This window comes from Athene cunicularia (genome assembly GCF_003259725.1).
Source record: "Athene cunicularia isolate RWA chromosome 6 unlocalized genomic scaffold, athCun1 chr6_part1, whole genome shotgun sequence".
Taxonomy (NCBI): domain Eukaryota; kingdom Metazoa; phylum Chordata; class Aves; order Strigiformes; family Strigidae; genus Athene; species Athene cunicularia.
In genome coordinates this window covers 22,930,123-22,947,131 of record NW_020799105.1, presented here as the reverse complement: position 1 = coordinate 22,947,131, position 17,009 = coordinate 22,930,123, and the positions used below count along the sequence as shown (strand labels likewise).

The following is a 17,009-nucleotide window of genomic DNA, read 5'->3' as shown; positions in this document are numbered from 1 at the left end:
GGGGGGGGGGGGGGGGGGAGTGTCTGGCTGTTTAATTACTTTCTGATCCATGGCATACCTCGTTCTTAATGAAGCAGTTGCACGCAGAACAAACGTGCTGTATGAGCTTGGGTAGAAAGAAAAGCGGACTGAGTTCAGCGGGTTTTGTCAGCCCAGATGTTTTGGTTTGAATGTGTTTACACAGGAGGTAGGAACCAGGAGGGTGAGGAATAGACGCAGAGTGTTGGAGAGGCAAGCGAGGAAGATATAGCACGGGTTAAGTTGCAAACCTGCCAATGGTTTTTATTAAAACGTAATTTCCATACATTATGCACTTCACCTCGTATTGATTTGCTTCAAAACTTTCCTTGTCAAGCTGAAGTAAATTCCCTCATTGAAGTAGAAGTGAGAGGCATTCCTGTGACTACCTCACGGTTTCCAGCCAGCATTCACCCTCGGCGACTGCACGTTGTGTGCGGGCGAGGGTGACATGCCTAAGAAGCCTGTGTCATCGTGCACAATTACATCCCTAATCCCGAGCAAAGACACAGATGCTGTTTCAAAAAAAAAAAAAAAAAAAGCTGTGTTTCGTTTGACTTTCAAAGAAGCTTATGTAATGGCAGCATAATAAAACTGTTATTTTGGGGCTCGGATTAAATGTCAAAGTTTCAGATAACCAGTGGTTTTGTCTTCCATGTGCCAGGCTCACGGGAAGCCACCACCACCCTCCGTGTGCCCGCTGCTCTGCCTGAGAATGAGCCTTGACCTGGTGGGCACCGAGCTCTGAGCTCAGCTTGCCCAGACAGAGGCAGATGGCTGTGCAGCGTGGGGATGGGGATGGTGCCTGGGACCACCACGGCCACCTCCACCCCTGCATCAGATTCCTTTGTATTTACAGTTGCGGTATGAGTCTGGTAGGTGATGCTCTAAGCCTGGGAGATCATACACGTTAGTAAGCATTTAAGTCAGTGTTATAATTCGCTGGCCTGTTAACCTGAGAGAATAATCTAGCTGCGGTATAGTGCTTCACATAAGGATTGTATAAGCGCTCTGAGATTTGTACATGTTTTTATTCTTGCTTATCTGCTTAGGGCAAGCTTCTTTCGGTTATCCAAATCGTCTCGGCACTCTACCCTGCGTACTGACACAATTGCACTTCCATCTGGATGAAATGCAGGCAAACATAATGTATTACTTCCAGTACATGCTAATGGATGATCTTGGTAGGAAAGATGGAGAGAAGAACCTATTCCAAAAACGTTCACTTGTAATGCTGAAAATCTTCAGTCAGGTCTGCTGGGTTGGTTGGCTCGTCTTAAAGCAGATTCAGTAAAACAGGAACAGAGCAGCACTAAACCCCCTCCATTAAACCTGCCTGTTTCCACGGGGTTATTTTTTCCCATGTAAAACAAATGTAACTGCATGTTTTCCCGCGTTTCATAGGCAGCAGTGTAGATCCCTCCCTGGGGCGATGCTCTTGGTGCTGGCGTCATCTGGGAGGCATTGCTTTGGCCCATAGCACCCACGTCTGTCACATACTCATCAGCTGGTGGAGATCTTGCTAATACTTTACATGATGGCAATCTGGACAAAAAGACACATTTAATTTTCCCTTAAAAAAAAAAAAAAAAAAAAGGAAACGGCGTTGCTCTTCTCATTAGTTTCTTTCCCTTGTTGTCATTTTTCTGGCACGTGGGGCTGCAGTGACACAATTCCAGGTGTTGACCGCAGTCCGGAGGGCTAGAGCAGTACCCAGCCCTGCACATGAGGGCCAGTGAAGGAGCCTCCCGCTCTCCCCTTGGGTCCAACTATCTCCAACGTGCCACACACAGTAGCGTTTGTTCTTTGATACTCATTGTGAGCTGTTTGAACCCCCCCAAAATACCCAAAACCAACTCCACGGAGTTCCCTCAGCCAAACCCCATGCTTGTCCACTCACCAGCATCAGCAGTTTCACTGTGAGCAAGCGATGATACCTGGAGGTGGAAAATGTGCTCATCCAGATGGAGTGAAGGCATTTGCTGTGCCTGTGAGCCCCTCAATCAAAGGATCGCACAACCGCTGTGCCTAAAGGCAAGACACATGTTGGCTGGTAGCCCTGGAAGGTTCTTGAGCAGAAAGGAGGTTTTGGTCAGGAAGGAAGGATTTTCTGGGGACGCTTGGGTGGAGGATTTGAAGGTTTGAGCCCAAACCCTCCAGGCCTGGCCATGTCATGGTGCGACAGCAAAAATAAAACACCACTTTATGCCCAGAGCACTTGCTTGCCCCCACATGTGTTTTTTGCAGAAACCACCTGGGTAGCTGAAAAAGATAGATGAGAGATTTTGTACTGGCCTGCTACAAGAAATGCCCTTACTGAGTAGTAAAGGGAAGCGTAGAAATTTCTAAGTGACTTGTCCAAAAATGAATTGGTTAATCTCTGGCGGAGCAATAAATAGGACAGAAAAATTGGCTTTCTGTGGCCCTTGGTGGTGATCGCTCCTTTCCTCACCTCATGTCATTGTAAAATGAGAAAAACGTAGCACATCTGAACAGACCCCTGAATACAAATAGTTTCAGCCCATGGTGAGGTGTGTGTAAGCGTGAGAAGAGACGTGTGCTGTGCTGGCACGAGCTGGGTCTGCAGCTGTTTCATCGTGTTTGTGCCGGTCCTTCATGCTGGCTCCAGCCGCACATCCCAGAGCATCCTGCGGGATGCGGGGTTAGACCGGCTTTGGTTTTACAGAGTAAGCTGAGCTTTGCTGTTCCCACCTTTTGAAGCCTTTTAGTAGCTGGTAATAAAACAGAATATATGCCTGTATGCTAGAGCTCTTCAGTGTCCTGTTCTGCCTATGATTTTCCCGTAATCCTTTTTTGTTAGTGATTGTCTGTTTGGACTTGGCTTTCTGAGGTGGTCAAAATAGTAGAGTTTTAAAAAAAACCTAGACCAATTCCCAGTGTACATCTGCAGAATGAAATCCCAGCCCTCCTGCAGACAGGGGAAAGAATTACAACTGGATTGGGTTTCACTCCTAAGATGCTGAATAAAACAGTGAAACGGGCCAGCAGGTCTGACTTGTGTGGTTTGATTGAAATGTGGCCTGTGTTGGTGAGGGTTGGCACGGGGAGATACAGCCTATAAAGTCACGGGTGGCTGAAGCGGGGTTTTCCGTCCCTGTCCTGGGGCAAGTTTTGCTGGGTTTTCTCTCTGTACGGGGGCAAAACTGCAGCTGTACTCCTAGAGAGAAAGCTGGCCCCTGTGCTAAATTTTGCATTGTATTGCCACCTGAAAATCTGTTGTACAAGCTGAAACCGTGTGCTGCTGCCCCTCACCTGACACGGGAACTGTGCGCAGGTACCACTGCTGCTGGGGGACCCTCCTGCTGCCGCCGGTTTAAAAACCACACTCCTTCTGCTTGCAGGTATTCGCCCTCAGATCATGAACGGCCCCATGCACCCCCGGCCCTTGGTGGCACTGCTGGACGGGAGGGACTGCACGGTGGAGATGCCTATTTTGAAGGACCTGGCGACGGTTGCATTCTGTGACGCACAATCAACTCAGGAGATTCACGAGAAGGTAACGTGTGCCGCGAGGGCACGGGCGGGCCGGACTGGGGGACAGCGTGCTCTGGCCTTCCTCTTCCAGTTCTTCTTGAACAAAACGTGTACAAATCTGCACTTCAAGTCGATCAGCAGCTAACATCAACAGAAGTCTCTGCAGATTAAAATTCAGTAAGGCTGCTTTAAAAGCCAGATGTTCTTTTGGGGAAAAAAAAAATAATAGTCACTTTATCTCTTTATCTCTTAGCATCAGGTTTTTTACATCCATGTTATTAATGTTTCTTATTTATTTTAAGTCCTCTTGCACCTCCCTGGGGTGCGGCACAGTTGCTCTGGCTTTGCTATCACCACCCTGTGCTGCAGCTGGTGGGTCTCCTCGGGTGCTGCCTGCGCCTCCAGCAGCTCATTTCTCCCCAGCAGTGAGCTGGGCAGCAGGCAGGCAGATAAATACGTGTAGTGTGGGTGGGTGTTTCTGCTTGGAAGCTCAGCTACTTGTAAATACTTTTAAAAGTATTCTTTGTGCACATTTAGACAACTCAAATGAGGTTTGAAGTGATCAGAAATCACTGCTAGGATCTGGGAAAGAGAACTACAAATAGCATCGGTGATGATTTTTGCAATGCTTCAAATATTAAATGTGGGGGAAGGAGGACAGAAATTTTTAATGACACGTATTGATAGATGACAGACGAACCGATTCTGAAGAATTTGGTTTGGGTTTGGGTTTCCAAAGCACCGAGGTGGCTTATGGTGAGCACCGATGAAGGTTTCAATCTCCACTGAAGGGGATGAAGTACAGCCTTACATGACTGTACAGCCTCACACAAGTCACGTTGGGTACTCTTGCAAACATACAGGAAAGGTTAACGTGAACAGTGTGACAGGTCTTTGTACTTCCAACAGACAGAAGATTGAGGAGTTACAAGTGACACGCAGTTGCGTTCAAAAGTAACAGATACTGCCGTAAAACCTAAATCCTTTTTAAAAGCAGAATTTCTGCTGATTGGAAGCAGAAGGATTAGCAGAAAAGGGTCCAGGTGAGTGACTGGTTCAGTTTTCCTCTGCCTTGTCTCCCCAGATCATAATTTTCAGGTATCCATCCAGTCTGTTCCCAAAGGGAACGGCCGCCGTGGCAGTGGGTCACACCCCTGATGGTTTTGGTGACTGGGGTTGCACTGTGCCTGGGTCAGACAGTAGGTCAGCTGTAAAAATGTTACAATTTTCTGTGTAATATTCCCAATTCGGGAGCTGCGAGTGTCCCCTCCAGGTGTCCTGGTGGCTCCTGACATCTCTGTTCTGTTCCAGGTATTAAACGAAGCTGTTGGGGCGATGATGTACCACACCATCACACTAACTCGAGAAGATCTAGAGAAGTTCAAGGCCTTACGGGTCATTGTTCGAATAGGCAGTGGCTATGACAACATTGACATCAAAGCTGCGGGAGAACTTGGTAGGTCTGAGCTCTACACCCTGATTCCCCTCCGTGTCCTTCCAAGTCTTTAAAATCTGCACAAGTACCTGCAGCTTCCCGTGGGAGCGTGCTGGCAAAGCAGAGCTGCTGGCAGGACCTCCCAAAGGGGGGTGATTCAGCCTCTAAAATTCCAGGTGCAGTTTATAATTTTTGCATGGAGAGAATATTATGACGAGAAAACTTGACCGTGAAGTAAACAAAATGGTGCAGTTTTAAAAGGCAGCTTTTAGGCTCATGCTGTGTTAAAACTGCCCTGAGTCCCTTGTTCCTAGGCTGTCCCTAGTTCCAGGTGCCCCCTTGTACCGACGGATATTTGTACGGCTGTTCTATTTCTGGCACAGGAGAGTTGATCTAGTTTTAGAAAAATTGGAGAAAGGGTGTTTAATTATATTTTGTTAAGCCAGATTAGTCTCTTGATCTGATCTGGTTCTCAGAGTCACGCCCACGCCGCTGGGAAGGCGACGTGTTGGTCGGTGAAGCAGGAATTGTGCATTGGGTGGTTGCTGCCTCCTTTGCCACCTCACCAAAGGTGCCTCAGGAACTTGAAAAAGACACTTACTGTGGGTCCCTGTTACATGGGCTGCCAAAATACGGAGGCTCGCATTGCCAGAGAGGAGCCCCTGCATCCAGCGACAGGATTTGTCTGCACGCCGGGGTTCAGCGGGTGCGAGCAGGCTGCGTTACGTGGCTGTCAGATGGTGCTGGGGCCACCCAGTTTCCATACTGGTTTGGATGGTCACGGAGACCTTTGGTCACCCACTCCCAGCTGCGAGAGCTTAATTGTAGCCACGATTTTAGCAGCTGAGCTACAACCAGTTTTGATCATCTGCTTCCAAGATTCAGTCTATCAAGCAGTCCTACAATAGTGTTTAGGATATCTTGTATTAAAGGTTATCTCTGGGGAAGTGAAGAATAACAGCCATTTCACGTGAGCCATTTTACAAAGATAATTGCGATAAGAGAGTTTCAAATAGTCATTCCTAAAAAAGCAATTCTCAATATAGTGAATTATTTTTTTCGAGAGGAGAACAGTGTCTTCTCAGTGTAATGGTTTCTTCATGTTTTTAACTCTTATTGTTATTATCCATTATAGCAATGTTCTGAGGCTTTGAACATCAAGAAAGGAAAAATATAACGAATAAAGTAATGGGATACTGCAGTATAATCCTTCTTTTATACTTGGCAAATTGGGTGGCCAAATGATGTGGTTTCGAGTAGAAAATGTAATGACTACCCACAAATGTAGCGTAAAGTTTAATTGGTATTGCTTTCCATAAGGTAGTTTTTAAACTGTGCAGTCAATAAATGACCAGTGTCGAACCACAGTGCCTGGCCACGCACTAGCGGCCGCCTGCGCCTTACTGGCTGGGCTGGTGGGACCAGTTTTGACTCATTAAAAGACACCCCCGAGAAAAAGATGCCAGTGTTGAACCATCCGCAGTGGGTATTTAACCCCCGGGACTGGCAGCTCCTGCTCCTGGGGACACAAGAGTAAATAACAGCGTAAGAAGCTGGTGGGAGAGGCAAGCTGGTGTCACCCAGCTCTGTAAGCAAGCGGTCCCTCAAAAAAGGGACAAGTGCTGGCAGGGTTGGTGATGGGGACCCTCGGCGGAGCTGCAGGCTGATGGGGAGCACTGCCGGAGCCCCCATCACCCCCCAAACTTCTTGTTCCCTTGTGAGCAGCCACAGCCTCTGCCTACAGCTGGCCAGGAGCAGTAGCCTGGTAGCTAAACGTGTGGTCTTCCTCCTGTGATGCCCTTCCTCCTGTGTCGTTAGGGACTGGGGCAGGCAGTCAGCGTGGTTTCTGGGCACCCACGTCCCCCAGGTAAACCCAAAATCACCCTCTGTGGAAAAGGTGGGGGATGTAAAACAAGACAGCATCGGCTTAAAGAGCTGGTGGGGACCGGAGCATCGTGTCCCCGTCACCTGAAGGAGGCAGGCGGTGTTTTCAGGGGTCGGTTGCGGGGTGGGGTGTTCACCGCGTAGGGTCAGTCAGTTTTTCTCCCCGTTTCTGCAGGTCTTTCAAACAGCCACAGGGTGGAAAACAGTTTTAAAAACAGAAAAGCAGCTCCTGGGAGCAGGGATACTCACAGGGGGATGGGAAACTGATTTCAATCAGTGCCCCTCACAGTGGAAGGGGATTTTTCTGAATATCTTATTCTCTCTTTATCTCCTACTTTTTCATGGTTTCTACTCAAAGGCCCCAGTCCAGTAAAGCACTTAAATACACATCCATCTTTAAATGTGTGTTTAAATGCCGTTGAATCTGGGGGGATATAAGCCTGTGCTTAACTGCTCTGCTGAATAGATTTGAAATTAAGCACACCCTTACACACGTTACCAAGCCAGAGCCTGGATGGGGCAACGATCGGGGAGGATTTCCAGTGAATTTAATATTTGCAGCTCCAAGCGGGGACACGGTGGGTTAGAATAAACCTTTTGTGGCAAAGGAACAAGCCAGGGCAGACGGGTGTGCAGCAGCAGCACTGGGCTGGGAGAGCTGCTCTGGCGCAGCCGTGCCCCCTGCGCTTCCCAAATTTTGGGAAAGCCTCCAAATTTTGTGGGAGGAACTATGGGTTCCTCTCGCAGGGGTGTGGGTGGGTGTTCCGCTGACAGTGCACGTGCCGTGGGAGTGGGGGTCACCCCAAGCCTTGCCGTGGGGTGTTTGGAGCCGTCTGGTTTGGTGCTTGGTGGTGGAAGGGGAAGCTGGCCTGGCCGTGGCGACCTGGTGCAGCATCCTGCACCAAATTACCCATCCCTAAACAATTTAACGGTCGAACAGTCTGATTGCGGAGAAGAAGTGACTTGTGCCAGCGCAATTGAAGTCGCTTTGAAGGTAGATTAAACTAAACAGGACTAAGTCTTTCTATTGCTGCTGGAGCTACTCCTGCGTAGCTGTCGCACTTGAAATCTGCACTTGTCCTTGCTCCAGAGTGACACCGGGGTGTAGGGCACCCCTGAGCATTACCAGTCGCGGTGGGTTTTGCAGAGATTTCACGTCCTTGGAAAGTGTTTCTCGTGTTCCTCTGAGTGCTTAAAAAAAAATATGGGCTGGTTGGGTGATGTGAGGACAAAAAGCCAGGAGCCCCTCTGCGTGGCTGCTCCCGCCCCGAGCCATGGTTTTACTTTGTGGTGTTGCCTCTGCAGGAATCGCCGTCTGCAACATCCCCTCGGCCGCCGTGGAGGAGACGGCTGACTCCACCGTCTGCCACGTCCTCAACCTCTATCGACGGAACACGTGGCTGTACCAGGCGCTGCGGGAAGGCACGCGGGTGCAGAGCGTGGAGCAGATCCGGGAGGTGGCCTCGGGGGCCGCCCGCATCAGGGGGGAGACGCTTGGCCTCATCGGCTTCGGTACGTGGGCCGGGGGCAGGGAGCCTGCGGATGGGGCGTGGAGCGCTGCCGGCCCGCTCTTCAGCCTCTGAGGAAGGCTCAGCACTACTTCCCTGCCCTGGGAAAGACGTAAACCAAGTGTTTCTCAAAACCAGAACCACCACGGTGGATCAGTTGAAGCAGGGAGAACATTTTAGGCTGGGTTTGGGGGGAAGGATCTGGATTTTGTGAGCCTTGGCTGAGTCCTTGGAGGATCACAGAATCATCTAGGTTGGAAAAGACCTTGGAGATCATTTAGTCCAACTGGGAGCGTGGGTGAAACCCGGCAGCGCCCCACGAGGGACCACACCTGGCAGCGCTGCCGTCCTCTCCCAAAAAAAACCATCCCTGAGCCACAGCTACACAACCCAGCTCTTCCACAGCCCTTCTGCCCTGCACCTCGGCAGGGCTGTGTAAAACACAGTTTGTCTTCAGTTCACCTCTTCATAGGGAGTTTCAGCATCTGAGGTAGCACAGCACCTCTGCTGACAGCCCTCTTGGAATTCCCTTTTGGGAGCAAATCCAGCCATCGTGCGATGATTCAGGAGGTGCCTTCAGGCAGCAGAAGCTCACCCAGCACTTGGTGGCCAATCACACACACGCAAAGGGACAGAAACTCATGCAGAGGAGGTTTTTTTGGCGAGGTGCTGGTTTAGGGAGCAGTTCTGGCTGCGTTACCAGGCCTGTGTCCCCCCATGCAGCTGAAGGGCAGCTGCCATTTGGGGCAGCACCAAGAGCCAAACCCCAGATGCTGCAGCACTATTTCCACTTGCTTTCTGTGCAGTAGCCGGTTTCCCCACTTGCTTCGTGCTGTTGTCTTGCAGAGCCCTGAGTTAATCAGTGCAAAAAGGACAGGCAGGGGTGTCTCCAGCAACACCACAGCCATCCTTCCCCAGCCCAGAGGCTGTAGTAGCCCTTTGCTTCCGAGACACAGCAGTTGTCATTGTCATGCCCCATTAACCAGCCGTTCAGCGAGAGGCTGACAAACCTATCACAAACAAGTGGCCTGAAAAAGGCGGCGCTTTTTCCGTTCCTATTTCAGTTTTTCTTGGTAGATGTGGTACTGCAGGGGATTGTTTCTCTGTGATATCCAGAGCTGCACATCGGTGGGGCTGAGCCACACCATGGACCTCCCCTGCCAGACCTGAGTGGCCACGGATGGTCCAGCACATTCAGATGGCCCTGAGCTGGCAGGTGCCTGGTGGCCTCGCTCTTCATTTTGGTTTTTTTGGGTTTTTTTCAGATTTTGACACAAGCATCACATTTGCTAGAGCTAAACCAAGATGGCCCAGGTTTGCCCTCCAGCCAGCGTCCCTTTGCAGGCTGTTCTGGAAGCTCAGGAGGTCCCGGGCACCCCCATGGCAGTCCCTGGGCCAGGCTGGGGGGTGTCAGGCTCTGAGGCAGCTTAGCTGTGTGGAGCCAGGGAGGTGGGAATCAGTTAAATTACCCCCCCTCTTTCCTTCACACGCAGGTCGCACTGCACAGGCGGTCGCAGTCCGAGCCAAGGCCTTCGGCTTCAACGTGATATTTTATGACCCGTACCTGCAGGATGGGATAGAGAGGTCCCTGGGGGTCCAGCGGGTCTACACGCTCCAGGACCTGCTCTATCAGAGCGACTGTGTCTCGTTGCACTGTAACCTTAATGAACATAACCACCACCTTATCAACGACTTCACGATTAAGCAGGTAATTCATCTCGCATGCACGACTCGTCAACGGGCAAACTCTGCGGTCAGGGCCACAGCTAGCCAGGGCCCTATGCGCCTATGGGCAACCTCCAGAGTAGCTGGTTGCCACCCAACAACCTGTCTCTTTCATGTGTGATGAAGCCCAAGAGGGACCTGTAACTGTAAATGGTCTCCTACCAGCACTGGCTTATAAATCACAGTTGGAAAAGCCCTTGAAGCTCCTCCAGCCCAACCATGACCCTCCCCCTGACTGTTCCCAACTCCCCCAGATCCCTCAGCGCTGGCTCAGCCCGACTCTTCAACCCCTCCAGGGATCCCGGGGACTCCCCCCTGCCCTGGGCAGCCCATTCCAACGCCCAACAGCCCCTTCTGCACAGAAATCCTTCCTCAGAGCCAGCCTGACCCTGCCCTGGGCAGCTTGAGGCCATTCCCTCGGGGCCTGGCGCTGGGGCCTTGGCTCCAGAGACTCATCCCCCCTCTCTGCCCCCTCCTGGCAGGGAGTTGCCGAGGGCCAGGAGGTCTCCCCTCAGCCTCCTCTTCTCCAGACTGAACCCCCCCAGTTCCCCCAGCCGCTCCCCAGCAGACCTGTGCTCCAGACCCTGCCCCAGCTCCGTTGCCCTTCTCTGGCCACGCTCAAGTCATTCAATGGCCTTTTTGGGGTGAGGGGCCCAAAACTGAAAAACACTCCCCACGGTGTGGTGTGGAGGCAATGGCAGGACCATGTTTTGTTTGCTGATACCAGCCACAGCCGGACTAACCATAGAAAACACACGTGCACGTGGCTGGGCAGTGCTCTGGGTTAGGAGCGCAGCTGCTTAGCACGAAAAGCGGGGTGCAGTCCCGGCCAGAGACACCCCGGGGCACCCACCGCTGCATTGGGGTGGGGGGAGGACGGGGTCACAGCACCAAGCTCACTCTCCTCTCTCTCCCCCGGCCGCTGGCAGATGAGGCAGGGAGCGTTCCTGGTGAACACGGCGCGCGGGGGGCTGGTGGACGAGAAGGCCTTAACTCAAGCCCTGAAGGAGGGACGGATACGAGGGGCTGCGCTGGACGTGCACGAGTCCGAACCGTTTAGGTAAAGCTCTGGCTCACGGGGCCGTTTTGTGGGTTGCCGAGTGTAGCGGGGGGTACACAACACCCGTGTCTCTTGTTACACAGGGGGACAGCCCTGCTGGGCTGAGGAAAGGCTACAGCACCTGGCTGCATCCCTCAGGCCTGGGCTGGCAGTGGAGTAACAGGTGTTCAGAGGGACACAGGGGGCTCAGAACAAGAAATGGGCCTGTATTTTAAAAATAAAAATGTCCACGAGAGTAAATTTACTGCACTGAGCGCTGGGCATTTTTGCCCACAGGCTGCTGCTAGTTGGGAAGGGGTTGGTTATAAGTGGGAGTGCAGCTTCCCTCACTGCAGCCTGGGGACAGGGGTAATACCAGTAGTTTACTTGTGTTTTCAGAAAAAAACCTGAAAGTGTGGTCCTACAAAAGGGTTACCCCGATATTCACCCACTCCCCACCCCTGGGCTGGGTGACCTGCAGCCTGTGCCCGCATCCCCACACTGCTGCAGGGACACCCCCAGGCATTTATTCACAGAATCATCTCGGTTGGAAAAGCCCTTGGAGCTCCTCCAGTCCAACTGTTAACCTCACACTGACTGTTCTCAACTCCACCAGATCCCTCAGTGCTGGGTCAGCTTGATTCCTGTGGGAACATTATGAACCACCACCCTCTAGGCTGTTTTTTCAGCCCTGTTGGCTCTTTTTTGGGAGCGTTTTCAGTCTGTGCCTGCACTGGAGCTGTGCTTCCTCCCCAACATTTCCATGGCCGTTTTGGGCTGGCAGGACACTGTTGGGCTCTTTCCAGCCCCAGTGCCACAGGCAGGGCACTGGGGACTGAGGCTTGCATGTGCAGCAGGCAGGCCACGAGCCTTTTGCCGCTTGTAACATACTTTATTCTCTTTTTAAACATTGATTAATCATCCTTTTTTTTTTTTTTCCTCCTCCCTGCTCCCAGTTTTGCTCAAGGCCCGTTGAAAGATGCTCCTAATTTAATCTGTACTCCACACACCGCTTGGTACAGCGAGCAGGCGTCGCTAGAGATGAGAGAAGCTGCTGCTACTGAAATACGACGCGCGATCACAGGTACCCGGCGCCGCCGAGAAGCCGGGCTCAGCTCACGGGTGTGCCTGGAACGTGAGCCAGGAGGGGCAGAGGCAGGGCATCACCCTGCCTGTGTCTCAGCAGGAGCCTGGGAAAGGCCGGGCTAACCCTCATTTTCTTCCCAGCAAAAGAGCTGAGAAACCAAACTTTACTTTTCTGTCAGTTGGGCGTGTTTGTGGTTGGGTGAGGGGTTTGGGTGTGGGGGGTTTTGTGGGTTTGTTGGGGTTTTTCGTAAATCAGCAGCATGGCAAAGACTAGTGTCTGTGACTCAGAAGAAAAGGACAGCGAAGCAATAATTGCTGCCACTTTTAATGGTCCTAACCCCAAAGATGATGTAGACCACAGCCAACTATATGCCAAAACCACATTTTAAAGCAGTGAAGGCACCTGTGTCCAACTCTCACAGAATCATCTCGTCTGGAAAAGCCCCTGCAGCTCCTCCAGTCCAGCCATGACCCTCCCCCTGACCCTTCCCAACTCCCCCAGATCCCTCAGCGCTGGCTCAGCCCGACTCTTCAACCCCCCCAGGGATCCCGGGGACTCCCCCCTGCCCTGGGCAGCCCATTCCAACGCCCAACAGCCCCTTCTGCACAGAAATCCTTCCTCAGAGCCAGCCTGACCCTGCCCTGGGCAGCTTGAGGCCATTCCCTCGGGGCCTGGCGCTGGGGCCTTGGCTCCAGAGACTCATCCCCCCTCTCTGCCCCCTCCTGGCAGGGAGTTGCCGAGGGCCAGGAGGTCTCCCCTCAGCCTCCTCTTCTCCAGACTGAACCCCCCCAGTTCCCCCAGCCGCTCCCCAGCAGACCTGTGCTCCAGACCCTGCCCCAGCTCCGTTGCCCTTCTCTGTAACTGAGCTTGTTTCATGGTGGTGGTCACAATGCTCCAGCAAAGTTGTGGTTCTCTCACCCTAAAAATTGTCCTCCATCTCCCTGGGAGCAGCAGGCTCAAGGGAACAGCGTTCCTGAAAGCAGAGAGGTAGGGCTGAGGGGAGGGAATTGGACTCCAACCCTACACCTCAGAACAGCCCAAACATCCTCCTGAGACAAGAGTTATGGGGTATTTTTTCTTCCCATCCTTTACAGTAACAAATACAGTGAAATAAGAAAATGTCGCTTATTGGTGATAAATCTGGGACCCAACTGACACAGACTTATCTTCATTACCAACTCCAGGGCGCATCCCAGAAAGCCTAAGAAACTGCGTGAACAAGGAATTCTTTGTCACAACAGCTCCGTGGTCAGTAATAGATCAGCAAGCAATTCATCCAGAGCTCAATGGTGCCACGTACAGGTAAGCCGGAGAACAGGAGCACCCCAGCCCGCCGCGGGTTCCCTGCAGGGGTAGGCGTCAGGCTTCTGGCTGCAAATCCAGGGAGAAATCCCAAAGGAACAGCCGCTTCATCAGCTCGGCAGGCGACTCTGAAATCCCCCTCCTTGGGGCCAGCAGCCACATCTCTGCAGGACTGGTGCTGCTTGATTTAACCCCGGGCTTGTAAAGCCTCCCGTTGATTAAACCTCCGTTCTGGTGGGCTGGGAGCCACTCGTACAGCACCTCCCGAAGTGGCAGGACCCCCCCCTCAGACCTGTAAACAAGCAGGAGAGAACTTTGAGGCTTTGCTCTGCCCCTCTGTGCGTGCACTGGCCGCTGTGAGCCTGGCCCAGCTCCTGCGTTAATGAGCCAGGGTGAAAACTCCAAATACAGGCCCATAGCCGGGTGGTCTCATTTCCACCTAAATCCCCGAGATTGGGTTTAGGGATTGCTCCACTTTGGATGGCTCAAAGCATGCTGCCATTAGGCTTGAGGACTTAGCCTGAGCACGGGCAGCCTTCAGCATATCTCCGCTGCCAAAAACTCTGAAATACAAAAAAAAAAAAAGCCTGTGGGGTGCGTCAGGGGGTGTTACAGGGCAGGGGCAGGCAGGAGTGCATCTGGCAGCAGAGTCCTGGAGCTCACAACTGCTTGTGGGCCGCAGGCAGCGATATTCCACTTCCATGGGTGTAGGTGGAGGCTGGAACAGCCGACCCTGGTGAAGGGCAGCACCCTGGGCCCTGCTTCTGCCTGTTCAGGACCCCGTGGGCAATGCCAGACCTGAGCACAAGCCCTTCCTGGCTTAACCTCTGCTGGGTGCTTCAGCCTCGCCGAGCTCCTCAGGAGCTGTGGCCCTGTAAGCTGGGGTCAGCTCATCGCCTTCCCGGGGGAGTAAAACCCCCCTTCCCCTCCCTCCTCCCCCCTCCACCTCAGGCCCCTCCTCTCCCACAGACCCCCAGTGGGTTTTGGCCTCACTGCACCCACATCTTGAGCTTGGACTGCTCAAGAAATTGGTGTTTCTTCTCCTTTCTCAAACTTGCTGTTGTTTCTTCACTAGGTGTAACTCACCCTGCTCTTTGAAAGGAAGAGGGACTAGATCCAACCCCCTTGTTGAGTTGTGCTCCCTGGTTACACCAGGAAGAGGGAAAACTTACAGACCAGGAGGAGAGGTTCAAAGGGGATGGTCAGGGCAGCGTGCTAGTGCTTGGCATTTCGGAGAGTGTTCGAGATGATTCCTTACCCAATTTTCAAAAGAGAATATTAAGTGTTAAACCTCACGGTTCAACAACACCTTAGAAGGTATAAGACCATGACGCAGCCCTGGTAGCTTAGTGGAGGAAGCTCAAACAAGACAGAGCAGCTTTGGTTTAAAGTCAGTGTTGAGCTATCCTCTGTGATTTAAAAAAAAAATAAAAATAAACTCATCTGGAGCAGAGAAGTGGACTCTTTGCTGCTGGCTTTCTCCATAGCCTCTGTGAGGGTGGTTGGGTGGTTGGCAGTGCCTGTGGCGAGCTCCAAGGTGACAAACCTGCCTCTCTCTGTCCCCTCTCCCAGGTATCCACCTGGGATGGTCAGTGTGGCACCGGGAGGAATACCGGCAGCAATGGAGGGCATCATTCCCGGAGGCATCCCTGTTACTCACAATCTTCCCACAGTGGCACATCCTTCCCAAGCTCCATCTCCTAACCAGCCCACAAAACACGGGGACAACAGGGAACATCCCAATGAGCAATAGCAGATAATTTAAAAAAAAAAAAAAATAATCATTCAATAAACTTGGGACCAAGAGACATTGGAAAAGAAGTTATACATGAACTAAAAAAGAATTTGATACAAAATTTGTAATGTTGATTTTGGACAGACGCATCATTGATGTTCCAGTGTTAACGACCAAGTGATAGCAGTCAAGACCGGGGAGAAGCCCTGAAGAAGTCACCTGCTTACTGAAGCGCTGAAAACTAGGATGTGATACATTAATGATCAACTTCTGTTATTGTGTGTTAAGTTTCCTTCATCTGTGCATCAATCACATGAATAAAAATAGATTTTTTTTTTTTCCCTCAATTCCTTGGGAAGGACAGGGCTGCTGCACCTGTTTTCAAACCATTGCATTAAGCAATCCTTACAGAGTTAACGTAGAAATGTAAGAGGAAACCATTATGTGGCTTCAGCCCTTTCCTTACTCTTGTATGTGGTTACCTCTTCTAATGGGAGGCATCAGTACTGGCTTAGAAATGGAAGAAAAAAAAAATAATAATAATCCTTTCTGCAGTCTCACAGGGCCAGTGTAACAGAAGTTCTCCTGCCAGGTTTCAGTTCTAGCCATTCCAGCTGGGATCCGTGGGATGGGGAGGGCAGAAAGGGCTCCTGGCAACGGCCACTGCCCTCCCGGGCTGAGGAAAAAACAAACTGAATAAAGTAGCTGTGCATTCACCTACGCCCTGCAATGATGCAAGAAAAAAAAAAAAAAAAGAAAAAAAAAAGGAAAAAAAAAAAGAAGAAAGTATTAAGTTTCACACACTATTTGTACTCAAATATATTTTCTCAGTTTTAAATCTGCAGCTATTTTATCAAGTGGAAAAAGTCTTGAGCTGGAAAGGGTTCAAGAATAATGTTGCATTTCCTTATGTCTCAGGAAACACTTTTTATGGTAACTTGTCAGACTGTCTATGAACAAAACCCACTTTTTTAGACATTGATAAAAGTCTCCTTTTCTTCACGTGATATTTTATACAAGAACACTTCAAAATGTGTTATTAGATGTGACTGATTTTAACAAATCCTATTAGATTTGTATCAACTAGTTACATGTTATATTCATAGTCTTTTGTGGATCATCGCCTTTTTGTTTTTAAAAAGATGGCCTATTTTGAGCCTTTGTATGGGTACATTCCTGTTTCTGTGACAAAAAAAAAAAAAATCTTAAGCTGTCCCAAACAGAAAAAAAAAAAACACAAAAAAAACAATGGCTATCAGAAGTATGTTTTGTTTTAGTGTGTTACCGTTACTGTATTTGTTTATTGTAAAGGTGGACATTTAGCGTTCAGTGCAGTTTTCAATAAAAAGTGATAAAATTTCTATAATTTCTGAAAGGTAAGAGCTCTCGCTGCAGTCTGACCACTGCTCTAAGCTGAAGACAGTGAGACGGCACCGTGAGGTACAGAACCCAGCTCTGAGCACCCTGTGCCCTCCCGCGGCAGCGAGGGTCTGGCAGCGCAGGGCAGGTGAGTTCTGCTGGGACTGCGGCACCTCCGGCCCTCGAGCAGCAGCTGGGACCCGCTCACCTCGCCCGCGGCAGGAGGACCTGGACACTCTGGGAAACGCTGCAGAAACTCGGTTCAAGCTCGCTGCGTGCAGGTCAGTGTTAAAATCGTGCTGCTAGGGAAACGCTGCCTGAGTTTCGTTTCCTACGCAGAAGCTGTAAACTTGTTTCTAATTTGTGAATATTTAAAAATCAAGTGGGACATTATAAGCAGCCTAAGTGGAAAAAAAAAAAAA

The 17,009-nt window shown here is 50.9% G+C and overlaps 1 protein-coding gene across 4 annotated transcripts in view; it reads left to right on the top strand.

Annotated features, from left to right (window-relative positions):
• Positions 1–17,009, top strand: part of CTBP2 (C-terminal binding protein 2) — a 64,065-nt gene extending 47,056 nt beyond the window's left edge. For all 4 annotated transcript variants that reach the window (XM_026851048.1, XM_026851050.1, XM_026851047.1 and 1 more), the window contains 8 exons: positions 3,381–3,535; positions 4,825–4,969; positions 8,138–8,344; positions 9,834–10,048; positions 10,995–11,125; positions 12,061–12,188; positions 13,376–13,493; positions 15,066–17,009. In XM_026851048.1, the coding sequence (XP_026706849.1) occupies positions 3,381–3,535; positions 4,825–4,969; positions 8,138–8,344; positions 9,834–10,048; positions 10,995–11,125; positions 12,061–12,188; positions 13,376–13,493; positions 15,066–15,246 (1,280 nt within the window). In that variant the 3' untranslated portion in view covers positions 15,247–17,009. The remainder of the gene's footprint in view (positions 1–3,380; positions 3,536–4,824; positions 4,970–8,137; positions 8,345–9,833; positions 10,049–10,994; positions 11,126–12,060; positions 12,189–13,375; positions 13,494–15,065) is intronic.